The sequence below is a fragment of the Amblyraja radiata genome, chromosome 27 (genome assembly GCF_010909765.2).
Source record: "Amblyraja radiata isolate CabotCenter1 chromosome 27, sAmbRad1.1.pri, whole genome shotgun sequence".
Lineage (NCBI taxonomy): Eukaryota > Metazoa > Chordata > Chondrichthyes > Rajiformes > Rajidae > Amblyraja > Amblyraja radiata.
Window position 1 is genome coordinate 13,608,418 of NC_045982.1, and position 20,907 is coordinate 13,629,324.

General features: G+C 39.7%; 1 protein-coding gene across 1 annotated transcript in view; it reads right to left on the minus strand.

The window, feature by feature from the left end:
- Window positions 1-1,561: 1,561 nt before the first annotated feature.
- Window positions 1,562-20,907, minus strand: part of LOC116988218 (non-compact myelin associated protein) — a 54,634-nt gene continuing 35,288 nt past the window's right edge. Inside the window, exons 3-5 of the mRNA XM_033044772.1 lie at window positions 15,843-15,929; window positions 5,922-6,006; window positions 1,562-3,865 (exon numbers count right to left, since the gene is read on the minus strand). Of these exons, the coding sequence (XP_032900663.1) occupies window positions 3,724-3,865; window positions 5,922-6,006; window positions 15,843-15,929 (314 nt within the window). The 3' untranslated portion in view covers window positions 1,562-3,723. The remainder of the gene's footprint in view (window positions 3,866-5,921; window positions 6,007-15,842; window positions 15,930-20,907) is intronic.

The following is a 20,907-nucleotide window of genomic DNA, read 5'->3' on the forward strand; positions in this document are numbered from 1 at the left end:
CTTTCCCATTCACTCCCTACACACCGGGGACAATTTGCAGAGGCCTATTAACCTACAGACCCACATGGAAACCGGAGCACCCGGAGGAAACCCACATGGTCACGGGGAGAAGGTGCAAAGTTCTCACAGGTCAGGATTGAACCCAGGTACCTGGTGCTGTAAGGCAGCAACTCTACCACTGCGCAACTGTGCAGCCGTATTAAATTAGACATGCAATTAAGAAAATTATAAAGCTTCTTTTTATGGTTTTTGTGCTTACAAATGTTTCGACATTGTTACAGTAAGTAGAACAAAAACCATTTAGTGAGACAAGGCCATATACAAATTGCTAAATTGTTTTACTTTGTAATTATGGACCTTGAAATTGTATCGCCTCACACAATGACTTTGAACACAATGTGACTATATTTTAAAAAAACTGGTGTGTGCTAGAATACCTGCCAGGGACCCTTGCCCACTATTGGCACAACAATCTTTTTTGATTATATATTTTGTATTCATGTTTACAGATTATTTCACACGGTCAAATATTTAAATTATTAGTGCAATTTGCCTTTGTGATTGCCTACTACCATCGGTTGTTCACCCACTGCTGGATGTCAAAACTCTTTTCAAACTGACTCATAACTGGTAGAAACATAAACATAGAAACATAGAAATTAGGTGCAGGAGTAGGCCATTCGGCCCTTCGAGCCTGCACCGCCATTCAATATGATCATGGCTGATCATCCAACTCAGTATCCCGTACCTGCCTTCTCTCCATACCCTCTGATCCCCTTAGCCACAAGGGCCACATGAGAAACTACTAGGTCTACACCAGGGGGGCAGTTAGCTCACTGTGGGCATCTTTCTTCTCTGCCAGTGGCAACGTCCTGCTTTGCTCCTAACTACAAACCCACATCCATTGAATAACAAAATGGAACTGCACTAAGATGATTGACACAAAGTGCTGGAGTAACTCTGCAAACCAGGCAGCATCTCTGGAGATAGACACAAGGTGCTGGAGTAACTCAGCAGGTCAGGCAGCATCTCTGGAGATAGAGACAAAATGCTGGAGAAACTCACCGGGTCTGGCAGCATCTTGGAGGACAAGGAAAGGCTACATCTCTGGTGGACGTGGATAGGTGACATTTTGGGTCAGAATAGGTCCAGATTCATAGATAGGTGATGTTTCGGGACGGGACCCTTTTTCAGACTGCATGGATAGATCACATTTTGGCTCAGGACCCTTCTTCAGACAGTGATAGATGGATGCAGGCAAGGGCATTTGTTTTGATTGGTAGATGAGTTAATCCAGCACTTTGTGTCACCGCAAGATTGCAGCACCTGCAGTTCCTTGTGTCTGCACCAAGACGTAAACAGTACCAACTAATTCATGAATAAAGGCAGTTTTGTACATTTATTGTGAACAGTACAAGTTAGCAGGTTACATATTTGACATACAGATTCAGCAGTTTATCAAGTCAAATCTGTGCCATTTTGTTTCCTGCCAAAATTAAGTAACTTGATCTTTCTATGTGTTCTTTTAAATGTAAACAATAAACATTCCTTTCACTTCAGGTTAAATTATAATGTTTTTAATATCATATTTGCTCTAACAAATGATTGTTACATCTTATCAACAAATTAGATGTGAATTTAAATGAACAATTTTACAGCTTCCACCTGTAATTTTTTTTTTCTTAAGGTTCTCTCTTCAGCCAAGAACCAGCTTCAAAGTTTTTATCAGCGCTGTGTTCTGTTTGTGAATGCCTCAGGCTAATCCTGCCATTTTAGGCTTCATTACCCTTAACTCAGAAGGCCCCACATACATTGAAGGCTTCTTCTGATCGGTCACATAAAAAAATAAAATCAAAAAAACTGTACAATCAATCATATTGGTCATCATTACCAGGCTGTTCTAATGTTACATATGCATTTACACGAAACAATAAATTAAAAAAATAATTATTCAACACAGAATATACTCCTCAAGTACACTCAATATTATGTCAGAATGACTGCTTTCATTTCATTTGGCCGTAGATTCCCCACTGGTTTCTTTCATCGCCAGCATAAATTAACTACTCTCAGAAACATTTTGCCAGGAAAGAAAAAAATAATAATTAACTGCAGAAATAATGTGACTTCAACGTTTAAAGATTGAAGCTTACATTGAAGTTGAAAAAGAAAAGTCAATGTTTCCATGAAATATTGATGCTGTGTGCTTGGCCTTTACAGCCAAACAGTCTGGCTTGTGAAACCCACAAATACAAATGGTTTACACAAGTTTTTACACTACATGTTTTGACAGAAAATATTCCAAAGGCAGGACTGTTTGCAATTCTCGGCTGCAGGTCGTAACAGCAGGATTTTTACCGTAAATACATCTCCCAAAATAGAGCACAAAATCTGAGTTGGGCAAATAATCTAATAACAGTAAAATAATACATGGTTTCAAGTGTTAAAGTGGAAGAGTACCCCTTGTCTATAACTTAAAAGGAGAAAACCAGCATGGATTTAGAAAGATCCTATTCTGATAAATACCATCATTTCTAGTAGGCCATTTCAGATCAAGTATTCTCTTGACATTGCTTGGCTCCATCTTCAGAAAACATTAACAGAAACTTAATGTAAACATTTTCCAAACAAAGTAAAAGTTTTAAGATTAAAGATAAAACAAAAGGTCTGAATTAGAAGGGAAAAAAATGAAAGGATTAGAAGTCAATTGGAAGCCGCCAAAGCCTGTGTACCAATTAGGTTAAACTATTCAATTGCCATCAACAACTGGAATCTTGTTACATTTGAGGACAATTAAATCACTGATAAATGTTTGCGTGTTTGAGGGGGAGAGCAGCGAGGAAGTTTAACACTGATGAATATGGAGTATTGCACGTAATCAAACAATTAAAGTCACAGGTATAAAATAACAAAACTAAGCTGGCAGAAGGAATATCAAATTGGAACCTAGCAGTAATAGCTAAGATGTCACTGGTGAAACTTAAATGCCACTTTTGATGTGCATTCAAAAGAGCAAATCAACTCAGAACTATTGAATGGTTTGAAAATGACGTGCCTAGCATTCCACTAAGGTTTCTTTTCAAGATTTGCGATGTTAACAAACATAGAGTCATAGTCAGAGTGATACAGTTGGAATCAGGCCCTTCGGCCCAACTTACCCATACCGGCCAACATGTCCCAGCTACACTAGTCCCACCTGCTCACATTTGGTCCATATCCCTCCAAACCTGTCCTTGTCTAACTGTTTCTTAGATGTTTGGATAGTCCCTGCCTCAACCACCAAACACAATAATTTTACCAAGTAGTAGAAAGTATACAACATTACTGGAGTTTTCAAAGAAAGAGTTATACGCTATAATACGAGGATGAAAAGAGTGGGTTCTAAATGGCATTTCTTTGAGTTAAGTTTTCATATGTTCTGTATTCAAGTCCTGTGAGGAATAGCAATAATCTTCTCTTCTTAAAGGAGAATCATTGAGCATTTAAACAAAGAGTTTCTTGTTGGGGTTTGTGAACCCAAGAATCATCGTCATTCTCTTTGAAGTCTCTGCAGTCAGAAAAGTAAAGTGCAGCCTGAAGACTTGCGATCTCAGCGGTATCGTCTCCCCATTACGTCAGGCCGGCAGTAATAGCAGGACATTTCTCCCACAACTCTGTGTGGTCCAAAGATTCCAGGTGTGTAAAAGTACATTTCTGTCCATGTGCCTGCCGTTAGGAGTCCTGTTAATATTTCCTTTCCAGCGGGATATTTGATGAAACCGAGACCAGCGACGTTGGTCTACTCACAGGTATGTTGGTCTGCAGAGCTGGAAGTGAGTGTTGCTTTGATGATTTTGGTGCCAGGTCTCTTTTCAACCGATTTTGCCTGTGGAAAAACATTGAATGTTAGTGTGAGTTTAGTAAAACTTTGATATGTAAACTTCTAACTGTTTTCTGATTGTGAAAATAGAACAAAAATTTGTAAGACGAGGAGGCACAGCGATGCAGCAGTAGAGTTGTTGTCTTACAGTGCTTGAGGCCCGGGTTCGATCCTTACTTAGGGGGCTGTCAGTACAGAGTTTGTACATTTTCCCTGTGACTGCATGGGTTCTCTCCGGGTACTCCAGTTACCCCCCACACTCCAAAGATGTACAGGTTTGTAGGTTAGTTGTCTTCAGTATAATAAATGTAAATTGACACAATAGTGCAGGATAGTGCTCGTGTACAGGGTGATCGCTGGTCGACGTGGGCACGGTAGGCCGAAGGGCCTGTTTCCACGCTGTATTTCTAATATTTAAAGTGAATAGAAACATTTCTACTGCACAAACACAACAGCCTCAGCTGACTCCACGATATATCAATTACAATCATACATGACAATCGTGTTGTTATTTTGCGACGACTTCACATTTTATAAAAAAAACATCATTTTAAATAGTGCCTTTGTCTCTGCTTATTCCCACTCCACTCCCGCAGTTTTAATCACATTTCATATCCTGGTGTACTGCCTACTCCCCAGCCTACAGGATTGGCACAATATTGTTTTTCCTTCGTCCATCCCTTTTCAGGAAAAAATGGTAATGCACAAAATGTTCTAAAACCAATATTTAATACACTTTTAATAATCCTCTGCTCTTGTTAGAAATGGATAGAACAAGATTGGATTGCTCTTTCCAGGGACGGCCACAGCCATAATACAGTCCAAGCCAATGATTCATGACTAACAAAAGTACTATTCATTACAGACAATGGAAACAATTGACGTTCAAAAATTATGTGCATAAATCAAACTCAGTCACTTGCAACAGTGTGGTCATCTGCATGATTGACGGGGCAATTGGCTGATTAGAACCCCATTATATGCAGCCATAATATTTTAATATAAATAAATTCCTTTTAAAAATCTGCATAAGATATAAGTGACTCTAATCTTCCCTTTCCCCCCCCATAACCCTTGACACCCGTTCTAATCAAGACTTTGTCTACCTCCGCCTTAAAAATATCCACTGACTTGGCTGTGTGACTTGATGTGACAATGAGCTCCACAAATGAGTTCCCTTAGTGAAAATGGATACATGTTGCCGATTCTTTGCTTCTCCAGTTCTAAATTGCATATTTGATTACACTGTTACCAAAAACAAAATCACTTGAGTCAACAGACTGTATTGACGCAAAGCTAGCATGCATTTTTCAGCGTGCATTTTACCGGTTGTGTTTCCCTGCGGTACCAGAGGAGTACCCCACACCTATCCCTTCACCTGATGATGGCCAGCATGCGAGGAGCTTGGCATGTTCACCTTAAAGGCCAGCGAGTAGTGAAACTGTTGGGCGGGAGTCAAGGATGGACATTTCACATGTAGGTTTGGGAATTGCTCTGCCCAGGACAAGAAGGCTCTGCAGAGAGTAGTGCGTTCGGCCGAACGCACTATGGGAACTTCACTCGCCACCCTGCAGGAACTATACATCAGGAGGTGCAACTCCAGAGCCAACAAAATCATGGGAGACCCCTTCCACCCATGCAACGGACTGTTCCAGCTGCTACGGTCAGGCAAACGCCTCCGTTGCCATGCTGTGAGAACGAAGAGGTTGAGAAGGAGTTTCTTCCCAGAGGCCATTCGGACTGTAAATCTCACCAGGGACTAACTTTACTGAACATTTTTCCTTCCAATATTTAATATGTAAAAGAATATGTGTGTGTTTATGATTATGTTTATAGTTTGTTTGGTTGTTTGTCTGTTTGTCTTTTTGCACAAAGTCCGCGAGCATTGCCACTTTTCATTTCACTGCACATCTCGTATGTGTATGTGACGAATAAACTTAACTTGACTTGATTTAAAAGGGAACTTTAGTTTGCCCTTGTAACAGGTTTGACATGACTAGCAATTTCTATATTCATGGCAATTAAATGAATTACAAGGAATAATTCCTCATTTCTTATTTACCTGTTGTAGTGTTTTAAAAGGAACAGCACCAAGGTGAAAATCAGTATTATTCCGATTACAATTATAGCTACAATAGCACCAGTACCTGGAAAACAAAAACAAAAAAATCAATTTGTAGCAAGCATCCTGCCCACATTAACTTGCCCATTGTCAGAAGTGGGGGCTTTTGGACAATGCTTCTGGCATCAGTTCCATTCACACTACTTACACTGTTATTAATAATAATTGTCCTCACAGACCCCACTTAAAACTTATGCAGGCAATTGATTTAGTTTTAAGTCCATACAGTCTGTTGATTCATATGCATGTTTTATTTATGATTTAGTGGAAATAGATGAAGGCTATCATAACTTGTATCCTTCACGTCAAGAAACGACAACCTTTCTTTCCACTGAATCGGATTATGAAGTGGCAAATTTTGAAAGAAAACTGAAAATACATAGTGGCTTAAGTTCACAGAAATAAATATGAGATATGGCATCACGAATAGCTCTTCTGGAAAAAAAATTCATACTATTTTTGGGCATTTCATGGACAAGGAGCTAACCAGAAAGGATGAGGAGACCTTTATGTCACCTCAAGTCCATAGGAGGCTATGGACTTAAATGACTGGCAAAGGCACCAGAATGTAGACACCAGAATGTAGACACCAGAAGGGCAGCATGGGGAGACCCGGGTTCAATCCCGGCAACAGGTGCTGTCTGTGAAGAGTTTGTACGTTCTCCACGTAACTGCGTGGGTTTTCTCTGAATTTTCGGTTCCACACTCCAAAGACATACAGGTTTGTAGGTTAATAGGCTTGGTATAAATGTAAATTGTCAGCGCAGACTCGGTGGGCCAAAGGGCCTGTTTTGGTTCTGTATCTCTAAACTTTAAACTCTAAAAGGGAGACGAGGAGACATTTTTACTCAGCGGTTTCTTACAACTGGAAACGCATAACAATGTATTTCAAAATTAAATTAAAAATTACTAAACACAGCTGAAGAAATTTGGGGAAAAGATCCAAGGAAATCAATGAATGGAAATGCCACCAAAATGATGGGCCAAACTCTTTTCTGCACTGAGTGATTCAATTCTTCATTAATTCTCTGTTTAATTCTCATGATTAGACATTAAAACCTCAAGAACCTACACACTTACTGAAGTTCCCCTTTAAAATCGCAACAGAAAAATTTAAATATTTGGGTATTCAGATTACTAGAAAATATAAAGCATTATTCAATGCTAATTTCATGCCTTTATTAAATAAACTTAATACGTTGATTAAATTTTGGAAAACACTTCCCTTATCATTATTAGGTAGAATAAATGCAATAAAAATGATCTTCCTACCACAATTACTATACCTATTTCAATCTATACCGGTATATATACCAAAATATTAAAAAAAAAAATTAGACTCTAATATTACTAATTATATTTGGGACTATAGATCACATAGAATCACAAAAAAACACTTATGTAAACCAAAAGAGGTCGGGGGACTTTCACTTCCGAATTTTATGTATTATTACTGGGCAGTGCATATTAAGAATATGATTTATTGGTTGGATAGTTCTACCCAACAGACAGAATGGATAAAAATGGAGAAGGAGGATTGCCATCCTAGTAATATAGGAACGATCCTCTTCTCCCCAAAAAAACTGAATAACACAATATATAAGAAGAACCCAATTATATATGGTACAATAAGAATTTGGAAACAAATAAAATTATCTTTAAAATTAAGAAATCTATCACTGTTAATGCCAATAGCGAATAACCCTTTATTTAAACCATCTCTTATTGATAAGACATATAACCAATGGGAAAGTCTCGGAATTAGAAGGATCGGGGATATGTATGAAATGGGAAACTTACTATCATTCCAACAATTACAATTAAAATTTAAATTGAAAAACAACCAATATTTTAAATATCTTCAGATTTGCGATTTCGTGAAAAAATATATACAAGGATATCAAAAAGTAACTCCTGACTTATTGGAAGAGGCAATGAATATTGAAGCTGACTCACAAAAATTAATATCATATTTATATAATAGTATTCTAAATATAGACCTACCATCGACAGAGGTACTTAGAGAAGAGTGGGAACGGGAACTAATGATAAAAATTACGAAGGTTAAATGGGAAAAATACCTGATATATATTCACAAATGTTCAATTAATGTAAGACATAATTTAATTCAATTTAAAATTGTACATAGATTATATTATTCAAAAACAAGATTGAACAAATTTTATCCAAATATATCCGCCACTTGTGATAAATGTCTAGCCCAAAAGGCAACTATAACACACTCCTTAGTCTCCTGCATAAAACTTTATAGATTTTGGAATGATATTTTTGAAGTATTTACAAAATTATTCAAGACAAGAATGGAACCTAATACTGAAATGATTATATTTGGCGTAATGGAAGATGGGAATAAATTGAACACATCTCAAAATCTATTCCTTAACTATGGTTTAATAATAGCAAAAAAATTAATTCTTAAATTTTGGAAGGGTACATCAATACCAACGCTTAAAATGTGGATTGCAAGTATGTTGGACACCGCTCATCTTGAGGAAATGCGATTCCTCCTAATGGATAAATCAGACCAATTCATAACGAGTTGGTCTCCATTCGTCGTTTTTTTGGAATCATATGGTGCAACACAATTGTAAAAAATAACTATTTCAGGACTGGACGAGGGTTGGTCAAGACTATAAATAATGATCTCCTCTTTTTTTCTTTTCTTTTCTTTTCTCTATTCTCTCTCTCAACTTTCTTCATTTACTCGTTTTCTTTTTTCACACACTATATATTTCACATCTTTCTATCCTTTACTATCTAACTTCTTTTTCTTATTCTAATCTTTTTTCAGTGTAACAAAAAAAAAAAAAAGAAGTTGTACATAAAATGTATTATGAAAATATATATTAGGCACTTTGGTGACATATGACTGTACTTACTTCTAATAAAATAAAATATTAAAAAAAAAACATTACATTACATTACATTACAATATCACTGAGGCATACACTGTTCATGCTCTAAATCGTCTGTCCATTCCCTCCACAGATGCTGCCTGTCCAGTGAATTTCTCCAACACGTTGTGTTTATCTCAAGATTCCAGCATCTGCAGTTTCTTGTGTCTGCAATTCACAAACTTCTTTGCACAAGTGTAGATCGGGTTTTTCATTCTTCAGATTGGACTTAATGTATTTCAAACATGGCATCAACAGATCTCATGATGAGAAGCCATTGAACAGGAAAGGATGCAATTTGTAGTCATGTCCCTGACTGATCACCCATTAGATTAATATAAAGCCTGTTCAACAACTCTGCAGCAATCATCTTCTGCTTCCTCCGCATTAAGCTACAGGGCACATTCTGTAGATAGACACAAAGTGCTGGAGTAACTTAACGGGTCAGTCAGCATCTCTGGAGAAAAAGGATGGGTGACGTTTCTGGTCGGGACCCTTGTTCAGATTGATGTTTCGGGTCGGAACTCAACCAGCATCTCTCAGTTCTTTGTTTCTATATTCGGGCACATTCTGTATTTGGTCTTGGTTTTGAATTTGTAGGAAAAAATTATATATTAATGCAAGAATAAATAACTTTCAATGAAGTGGTAATCTGCGTGACCCGAGTCAACATAATAATAGATCTTGTTACAGTGACACACGTAGACACACCCTGAAATGTTGAACAAACTTGTTTTGAAGATAAGATAATAGCAAAAATCCAGTTTGTCGTCTAACTCTTGATAACAAGGTTATTTATAATGATAGCCTTGTTGTGAACTTTCTCATCTCATTGATCATTCTGTATTGTGGCTTTTATTCTTAAACCAACATAATTTGAATATTTTATTTTTGTGCAGTCCATCACGCAAAGCAGCCTCTCTCCCCCAGTGATTCTGTTTTCACACTGCCTTAGGAAAACAGCCAATACAGCCAGGCACCTCTCACACCTCTGTCATTCCCTCTTCCCTCCTCTTCTGCTGGACAGCAGGTACAAAAGGTCTAAAGCATGTACAACCACATTCAAGAACATCGTCCCCACTGTTGGAAGCACCTTTCATAAGTGAAGTACGTTATTCCCAGTTTTCTAATCTACATCGTGGCACCTGCACTTTTTCATATGAACTTTCTCTGTAGCTGTAACACTGTATTCTGTATTCTGGATCTTCCCCTATTGTACTTGAACTTGACTTGATTGTATTTATGTATAGTATATCTAATCTGTTTGGATATCATGCAAAACAAAGCTTTTCACTATACCTTGGTACACATGACAGTAATCATAATCATACTTTATTAGCCAAGTATGTTTTGCAACATACGAGGAATTTCATTTGCCATACAATTATACCAATAAAATGCAACAGAACACACCAAATACATTTTAACATAAACATCCACCACAGTGACTCCTCCACATTCCACACTGTGATGGAAGGCGAAAAAAAGTTCAATCTCTTCCCTTCTTTGTTCTCCCGTGGTCATGGGCCTCGAGTCTTCCATTGACGGGGCGATCTTGGATCCTGTAGCGTTTGGGCCCACTGTGTCTGGGCGATCAAGCTCCTGCATCGGGAGGGGGGGGGGGAGATCTCAACTCCCCCGCGCCAGGCGATCGGACCCCAGGTCAGGGCTGATCGAAACCTTCTGCGTCATTTGGAGCTTCCCGACATCGGTCTCTACCCGAGACTGCGAGCTCCTCAATGGTGAAATCCGCAGACCGCGGTTTGAGCATCGATCCCAGGCAGTGGAGCTCAAAGTCAGTCCCGAGCAAGGCCTCCAGCTCTATGATGTTAGGCCGCTGAGCGACCGGAGATACGATCCGGAAAACAATTACATCTCCGGCAAGGTGAGAGATTATAAAAAAGTTTCCCCCGACCCCCTTCCCCACATAAAACAAACCAGAGAACATTAAAACAAACTTTTAAAACACACATAAAAATAACAACAACAAAAAAACGAAAAGACCGACAGACTGTTGGCGAGGCTGCCATAAACCTAAACCTGTCTGGATATCCTGATTGTTCCTATAAAACCTTGATCTTAAATCTGAACAAAGCAATCTCCAGAAGATGGGAGATAAATTGGAATAGCACAAGTTAGTAAACTACATTAAAATGTATAACAGCAAACACGCCATGGTTAACATTTACAGAATTAACACTTGGTCTATGTAAAAGGCAAAAAAAAAGTGGAAAAGCAGTGCTTATTGTGAGAAAAGCACAGAATTAGTTCAAAGGCTCATTGCCAATGAAAGCAGTCTGAGGAATGGGAACATTTCAAAATTCAGCAAAGGAGGACGAAGACTGAAAAGGAAGGAGAAAGAGAGGCAGGATGGACTACTCCTGCTTCTAGCTTTATGTTTGTTAACCCACAGCGTTTTTTTGGGAGATAAGTAGTGATACAGTGTGGAAACAGGCCCTTCGGTCCAACTTGCCCACATTGGCCAACAATGTCCCAGCGACCCTAGTCCCCACTTGCCTGCACTTGGTCCATAACCCTTCAAACCAGTCCTATCCATGTACCTGTCCAACTATTTCTTAAACAATGGGATAGTCCCAACCTCAACTACCTGCTCTGGCAGCTTGTTCCATACACCCACCACCCTTTGTGTGAAAAAGTTACCCCTCGGATTCCTATTAAATCTTTTCCCCTTCACCTTGAACTTATGTCCTCTGGTCCTCAATTCCCCTACTCTGGGCAAAAGACTCTGTGCATCTACCCGATCTATTCCTCTCATGATTTTGTATACCTCTATAAGATCTCCCCTCATCCTCCTACGCTTCATGGAATAGCCACCCAGCCTACTCAACCTCTCCCTATTGCTCACACCCTCTAGTCTTGGCAACATCCTCGTAAAAAAAATTCAAGTATTTTTTCACGGTTCTAATTACAATTCACCTCGGGGCAAAATATGACTGGAACACTCATTGCCTACGTTCAGCAATAACAATGATGACTTAGCAATGTGGAACCACAATCAGCAAGGAAAAAAACAAAAAGGCTTGAGGGTGAAATACAGTGGAAACATTCATGGTGGTAAAATAATCTAAGTATTACACTCTTCAACTCGTCAAAGGTAAGGGGTGATAGACACAAAATGCTGGAGTAATTCAGTGGGATAGCATCTCTGGAGAGAAAGAATTAGTGACGTTTTTGGCTCGAGACCCTTCTTCAGATCCTTCGTTGGGTCTTGAACCAAAACGTCACCCATTCCTTCTCTCCAGAGATGCTCCCTGGCCCGCTGAGTTACTCCAGCATTTTGTGTCTATCTTCGGTTTAAACCAGCATCTGCAGTTCCTTCCTACGCAAAGGTAAGGGGCGGTTTCTCATGGTTTGCGGAACAATAAATTTAAACAACTCTTGAATACCGATGTATATAATCCCCTCAACATTTCACAGCCTTTTGCAGCCTCTGATCTTTGTGACCTATAGAGATTTGTTTCCCATTCACAGAGCAGATTTTCTTTCAAATTAAAGGTGCACCTTATTCCTTCTGCGGATATAGTTTCTGGGAATTCTGTGACAATTACCACAGAATGAACAGCTCATTTATTCAGGTAAGACATCATTGTTCACTATGAAGGCTTTTCTTGTTCAGAAATTGGCACTCAAACAAGATCTACTGCATCTATTGTTTTTTTCTTGGATATCTTTATGTTTTCTCTCACCCTCCCTCAGCTGCCCTTGTGTTCTCCTGCAGATGCTTATATGTAGGTGCTAAACCTTTTGTTAAAATCCTTTACGGGAGATGGATTACATTGGCAAGGCAAACATTCATTGACCCTGATGCCTATGAGGGGGGTCTCAGTGAGTTGTGTTCTTGAACTGCATAGTTTCGAGATACAGAAACAGCGTGGAAACAGACTCTTCGCCCCACCGAGTCCGCGTCGACCCGCAATCCCAGCATATTAACACTTGACATTTATACCAAGCCAATTAACCTCCAAACCCGTACGTCTTTGGAGTGTGGGAGAAAACCCACACGGTCACGGGGAGAATGTACAAACTGTGTACAGACAGCACCCGTAGTCGGAATTGAACCCTGGTCTCTGGCGCTGTAAGGCAGCAACTCTACCGCTGAGCCACCGTGCCGCCCATCGTGAAGGTACTTGGAGCTGCTGGTGTACAGGGAATGGCAGTGACAATGAAGGAACAACAATAACAATCCAAGTCAGTATAACACGTGGCTTGGACTGGAACCCAGAGGCAATGATGTTCCCATATACATGTCACTCTTGTCCTTCAGAGTTTGGGGACACTGATTTGGGAGATGCTGCTCAAAAGCAGACTAATGGTAGGGCAGAGTTCCACAATCGTCACTGTCACCAATACCTTGCTTTTGTCCCCGAGAGGATAGTTCAGACCGCAGGTACTGGTGGACCCCTTGACCCAATTTATGCACATTCTGGTAAGGACCATCGTTGGTAGAAAGTAGAAGAAAATGTTCTCGTTATTTTATCAATAATCATGTTACTTAAATCTCTGGATGTATATGTGTAGGAAGGAACTGCAATACTGGTTTATTCTTAAGATAGACACAAAATGCTGGAGTAACTCAGCGGGACAGGCAGCATCTCTAGATTTATTCAAAGGAAACTGGTTAAACAGACAACATCGTAAGGGCAGGTGCATCAAGAAACAGTGGTTCCATCAACTAGCCGAACCTCCCTCAAATTCAGAAAATTATGTCATTATTATGAGGGCATTGAAGATGATGAAAATATTTGATTAGTACAGGAGTTGGAGGTTATGGGGAGAAGGCAGGAGAATGGGGTTAGGAAGGAAAGATAAGATCAGCCATGGTTGAATGGCAGAGTAGACTTGATAGGCCAAATGGCCTAATTATACTCCCATTCCATATGACCTAATTACCTTATTTAATTTGATAGAAACAAATAAATTATTTGTTGGGTGGGATATCCTGAATAAGGATGTACGCCCTTTAAATTGAAAGTAGGTCATTCAACGTGGAGTTAGAATGTGCCCTTTGCATAAAAGGTGAACGACTTGCTCCCGCATATAAAACGTGATGTGAAACTGACAATGGAAGATTGCAGACTGTAGAAGACTATAATAAGATTGACATAGTCGAGGATTTTAACGTTCCCAATATAGACTGGGACTGCCATGGTGCAAAGGGCTACGATGGGGTGGAACTTGTCAAATTGTGATCAGTAAAATGTCCTCTGGCAACAAGGGAGAGGGCAAAGCTTGATCTACTTTTAGGGAGCTGAGCAGGACAAATGCCTGAAGTGTCAGCAGGTGAGTCTTTTGAGACCAGCAACCCTAATGTTATTAATTTTTAAATATCCATTTAAAAATTAAGGACAGGGCTGGTTCACAAGTTCTAAATTGGGGCAAGGACAAATTTGATAGTATTAGATAGGAACTTGCAAAAATTGATTTTAGTAGGTTATTTGTAGGCAAAGAGGCGTCCAGAGAGTTGGATGCTTTTACAAGTGTGATGGTGGGGCGCCAAGGTATGCATGTTCCCGTTAGAGTGAACGACAAGACAGGTAGGAGTAAGGTACCCTCGATGATGAGAGAAATCGAGGCGCTGGTCAAGCAGCTGTATCACTGTAAGTGAACAGGAGAAAGAAAAGCTGACTTAAGAAAGAAATCAGGAGGGCAAAGAGGGGTAGGCCTGGCAGATAAGATAAGGTGAATCCAAGGTGATTTTAGAAGTATATTAAGAGAAAAAGTAAATAGAGTATAGGGCTCCTCAAAACAAATCTTTGTGCGGACTCGCAGGAGATAGACAAGATCCCCAAAGAATATTTCTCAATTACTTTTACTGTGGAGAAAGACATAAAGACTACGGAACTTTGAAAAGTTGATGATGCCTTGAGGAGAGTCCTTAGTATGGTCGAGGGGTGGCTGGGAGCTCTACAATGTATGAAGGTAGATACATCTCCCAGATATGATCAGATATATCCAACAACACTAGTAAGCTGGAGAAGAGTCCTGGCTGAGACATGTGAATCATTGGTAGACACAGGCAAGGTGCCGGAAAACTGGAGGGTGACTACCGTGTGCTTCTATTTGAGAAAGGCTGCAGACATGGGAACTATAGACCACCAACCTAACATCTGTGGTAGGAAAGTTACTGGAGAGGTTTCTGAGAGCAAAGATGGACATGCATTTGGATAGACTGGGATTGATTTAGGGATAATGAGCATGGTTTTGTGCCTCATGAATTTGACTGAGCTTTCTGAAGAAATAACCGAGAAGATGGCTGAGGGCAGGACCATATACGTGGTCTATATGAACTATAGCATGGCCTTTGATAAGGGCAGGTACCTGGATAGGAAAATCTCTGAGGGATATGGGTCAAACAGAGGCAAATGAGACATCTTGGTCAGCATGGGCAAGTTGGGCCATTGGACCCGTTTCAGTACTATACGACTATGACTTTGATGCTATAACATAGACCACCCTTGAACCACTTAAACAGAATATCACAGCAGAAGGGCTAACTTGCCTGCAGTAGTCAGTAATGGCCACTTTGACTGTGATGACACCCCATTGCACAAAACGTCTGGTTGCCTAGTCCAGTTCAACACCAGTAGAGCATAGAATCACTTAATAAGTTTCACCTTTATGCCAAAGATAGACACAAAATGCTGGAGTAACTTAACGAGACAGACAGAAAATCTGGAGAGAAATAATGGGTGATGATTCAGGTCGAGACCCTCCTTCAGTCACCTCTACGCCATGTGTTCTTACTCCCTGCTCCCCACGCCCTGCTCCCCACCTCATCCTCCCCACCCACTAAATGGTGTAAAAGTGCAATTAATGTCCCAACTAATTCTACAAGGTCGATTACATAAGCTAACATTCTGTGCTGTAGTGTCATCTAAAACCAGTTTATCATGGGAAAAATTAAAATTGAATTAAATATCCTTACTCCGGAACAGAATTTCTTCGGGCGATCTTGTTGTTAATGTTATGTTGACATTTGCTTCTGTTGTGGTACTGGTGTCCATGATGAGGCCTAGAAGCAAGGGTTAAAAAAAGAGCAAAATCAGTTTATAGAGAAGGAGTTAAATGTTCAAATGTAACAACAAGCTACAGGGAATGAGGCCACAAGTAACCTGGCGAGTTCAGATGACATGAATAAGCACAATGATGAGATGACTCATCAAAAAAAAATTGCACTCAAAACTAGGGATAGTCCTCGTGGACATCTGTTCATCTCCATCTGGTAATCTAATCGGCTATTCCAGGTGAGACAGACTCTCCTACACCTCAACCAACCTCTTGTTAGTCTAAATAAAATATGATCTTATTTGACAGCACAGTGGTGCAGTGGTAGAGTTGCTGCCTTACAGCGCCAGAAATCTGAGTTTGATCCTGACAATGGGTGCTATCTGTACAGAGTTTGCATGTTCGCCCTGTGACCGCATGAGTTTTCTAAAAGTGCTCTCCCCCAATCCAAACGTGCAGGTTTGTAGGTTAATTGGCTTCTGTAAATTTCCCTAGCATGTAGGATAGTAATTGTTGGTCGGCATGGACTTGATGGGCAAAAGGGCCTGTTTCAACCCTGTATCTCTAAACTAAACCAAACCAGAGTCGTTTTTGCATGACTACTCGGGTAAATAAGGTAAGATAGAGTCAGGCATAAAGATCAACGTGTTCCTAGCTAATCAATATTGAGGCAGGCCGATAGTCATCTTAGGACTGGATTAATGCAATGACAGATCAGAAAGTCACAGTGAATTGTCAAGGTGATAGTGTTGTGTAGCAAAATAGATAATGCAATCGATCAGGCTCAAATTTGCTTCTTCCAGTAAGGAAAGATATTGATAGAAAACTCATCCAAGCAAAACTGGTATCAAAATAGGATGTATAAGAATTCATTCTGTTTTGCTGGAACTTAATTCTAAATAAAATGTCTTCCAAGTGCAGCTTTGTGCAATTGTTTCATCATATCAGAGAAAATAAATCAGGTCTGGTGATCAGATTTTCCATATCCTGTTGGCTTTGCGATGGGTTTCAATTGCATTCCTACATAACAAGTTTCTCCATTCGAGGTATTTAAAAAACGATCAGCATTTCCTCATACATACTCTTTGATTCTACTTATTTACACCCAGTACACCCACAAAGTATAACAGGATGGCTACTATGACAAAGGGAAATGACGTAACAGAAGAGATGTGAGAACCAAAACGCTGATGCAATTGAGAATGGGGTCTTTAATCACAGGGTAATATGAACGGCAAAAAAAAAAACCCCATGATTTCTCGTGGTTTGGCTAAGATGATCTCCACTCTATCAATCTGTTGTTCAAGAACGTGGACTTTCGTAGAACTTGAGAAAAATGAAATCCTGTTTCTCCTGTAGCTGCCTAGTATTTCAAGATTTCCAGGTACTGCAGTTCTTTGAATTTCAGATGGGAAAGGATGATTGTTGCTAAGTATGTCCAGAACATTATTAATGCAGGTGGCATTAACCAGTAATAGTGCCCTTAAAATGCACCATTCTTTTAATTTACACAATTTTCTCAGGTAGTGCCGATTCTCTGTACCATTGGTTTTGGTATATGATTATCACACGTACTAAGATACAATGAAAAGCTTTGTTTGCATGCTATCCAGTCAAGTCTCACGTGTACAATGGATCCTTAGGCAGCATGACATGCAGTGCAAAGAGAAAAATACCAGAGTGCAGAATATAGTGTTACAGCATTATAGCATTCCAGTTACGGAAACAGTGCATGTGGTCACAGTGAGGTAGGTTGGGAGATTGAGACTACAGCTTTAGCTTACTAACGGTGGAGATTCCACAAAACTGGTCTTAGGCACATGCCACTTTAATTCTCAATCCCACTCCTATTCTTACCAGTCTCTCTGTGGCCCTCCCCACTGCCATGAATTCCTGATCTTCCAATCTACCTCATGTGACCCTTGCACTTTTTTCTCTCTGCACTTTCTCTGTTGCTGAAACATTATATTTTGCACTCTGTATATTTTCTCTTTTGCAATATCCAATATACTCATATTTGGCATGATTTGCCTAAATAACACGCAAAACAAATTTGTCACCTTATCTCGGTATACGTGATCATAATAAAACAATACAATTTTTTGGGTAGTACGCGACAAAAAACTTTTCACGATACCTCGGTACACGCGACAATAAATAAACTAAAGTGAAAATGCCTCACTTACTGTCAGTATTCATGCTCCTTTATCACTTAATCTATATTAACCAATCTCCCTATAATATCTTGTCCTGCATTGCATTCCTCCCTCGAATTCTGCTTTCTAAACTGACACCATCCACTGCCCCAGTGCTTCTGAGGAAGAATCCCTGACTGAAATATTAAGTAGTTTCTAAATCCATAAATGCTGCCTGATTTGATGAATTCTTCCAGCAGTTCGATTTTTGAGTTGAGTTTATTGTCATGTGTACCGAGGTACAGTGAAAAGCTTTTAGTCGCGTGTTACCCACTCAGTGGAAAGACTATACATGTTTACAATCAAGCCGTTCACAGTGTGTAGTTGCAGGATAAAGGAAGTAATGTGTAGTGTAAAGTAAAGTCTAGAAAAATCCGATTAAAAATAGTCCATGCGTCTCCAATGAGATAGATGATAACTCTAGCTCAGGATCGCTCTCGAGTTGTTGATAAGATGGTTCAGTTGTCTGATAACAGCTGGGAAGAAACTGTCCCTGAACCTGGAGGTGTGCATTTTCACACTTGGTTATCTTGGGTTATCTGTGTGCTCCCTTTATTTACTGTACATTTATAACAATATTCAGTGAAAATTGAACTGACAAGTATTTGATTGATTAGCTCACTCCTTCCAACAGACACTCCCCGCTTTACACAATAGGCGACTTATGTAAACTCACACTTGCGTAAACAATTCTGTACTCAGTACTGATTGCAATCAAAGGTACACAAAATTGCTGGAGAAACTCAGCGGGTGCAGCAGCATCTATGGAGCGAAGGAAATAGGCGACGTTTCGGGCCGAAACCCTTCTTCAGCCCGAAACGTCGCCTATTTCCGCTGCTGCACCCGCTGAGTTTCTCCAGCAATTTTGTCTACCTTCGATCTTCCAGCATCTGCAGTTCCTTCTTGAACACAACTGATTGCAATCAAGGCAGTTTGTAATTTACACAACACCGTACGATCACTCAAGTTCACTGTGGAAACCAGCCAACAATGGTGGCGTGTTTACCCAGAAGGCCATGCGCCGCAGAAAGTGCCCCAAGTAGTGATTCCGACTAACGTAAAATCTGACTTACGTTAGGGTTCATGAAACGTAACCCTTACAATGATACTTTATTGTCACATGTCCTTGGTACAGTGAAGTTCTTTGTTTTACCAAAGGTTGGGGAGTGCCTGGGGATATAATCTCTGCAAACACCGTGTCTTCATTACGTAAAAATGGTAGAAAAATTGGCAGAAAGCTACATTTTCTATCCAATTACCAAAGGCATTTAAATACGTCTGCAGGCTAGCAATCAAGTGTTAATAATACTGTTGTTGATCAATCCAGATCACAGACAATTTAGAGCAAGAACTATTTGAACAATGTACCCAAAAACTATTTACAAAACTTTAAATTGTAATTTAAACTATAACTTTAAATTGCCAAATCATCCAAATATTTGCATATTTGGGACAAACTGATCTTAAACCACTTGAAAGTATATTCCAGACTTTACAGGGCACAGCATGCAATATAAACATAGAAAATAGGTGTAGGCCATTCGGCCCCTCGAGCCAGCCCTGCCATTCAATTTGATCATATCTGATCATCCAAAATCAGTACCCCGTTCCTGCTTTTTCCCCATATCCCTTGATACTGTTTGCCCCAAGAGCTAAATCTACACATAATTCAGCCCAAATAAAATTACACATAATTCAGCCCAAATTGGCAATTTCACTCAGACGTAGTTGATGTGAGAGTGAAATGTTACTAATAAAAAATATTTTTTTAAATCATTGCATGTGGCCATGCTGTTCTTGTTTCAAATATATTTAATGATAAAATATAAGTGGAAAAAATATTGCATTTTTCTGACGGGTATTGACCATTTCGTTAGAACTAGATCAATCTTGAACCACAGCTTCCTCTCATGAATGGATTGATTGTACTCATGTATTATCTTTTCTTTGACTGCAAAGCACACAAACAAAAGTTTTTCCACTGTATCTCAGTACACGTGACAATCTATATTACTAAAAGACTCATCTTGACCACTTCCTGTTGCACTGTATATTGATTTTAGAAAAGTCGCTGCCACTTATGGCTGTGACTTTTGGCCATCTTACTCAGAGCCCCCCTCTGCTGTGCAGGACAAGAGGATTTTTCCCATCAATGAAAAATAAAAGACTTATCAATGTTTTAAAAATGTTGAGATTATCTTTCCTGAAGGCCACGCCCCTGCCGGAGGAACTATAAAACCCGGAAGTGTTGAGTGCCTCAGTCAGTCTCTGCAAGATGGGGGAGCGAGAGGGTCATGTCTCTCAGTCTGAGCTGTGAATAACACGGAACACATGTCGACTAAACTGTGAGTGCCCTTAATGTGGTTTGAAAATGCAAAAGTTGCCTTTGGTTTGAGAATGCTAAAGTTGCCTTGCCTAATTGAAAAGGTGATTTGAGAATGCCTTGCCCAATTGAAAAGTTGGTTTGAGAATGCTAAAGTTGCCTTGTCTAATTAAAGTTTTCTTGCCAAATTAAAGTTTTCTTGCCAAATTAAAGTTGCCTTGCCAAATGCAGCAGGTTTGTTTTGAAAATGCGCCTTTTAACTGTGCCTTATTGAAAAGTGTGCAACAATTTTTGGAAGGAAAAACCATGAATAAATGTTTTATTAGATCAGGACTGTGTTTAATGCAAAATTGCCGCTTATTCCGTGACTTCCGCTTAGTGGAGAGGTGGCGTTGAGTGCGTCATTTCCGCTTAGTGGAGAGGTGGCGCTGAGTGCAGATGGCCCACATTGGAGATGCCACCCTGAA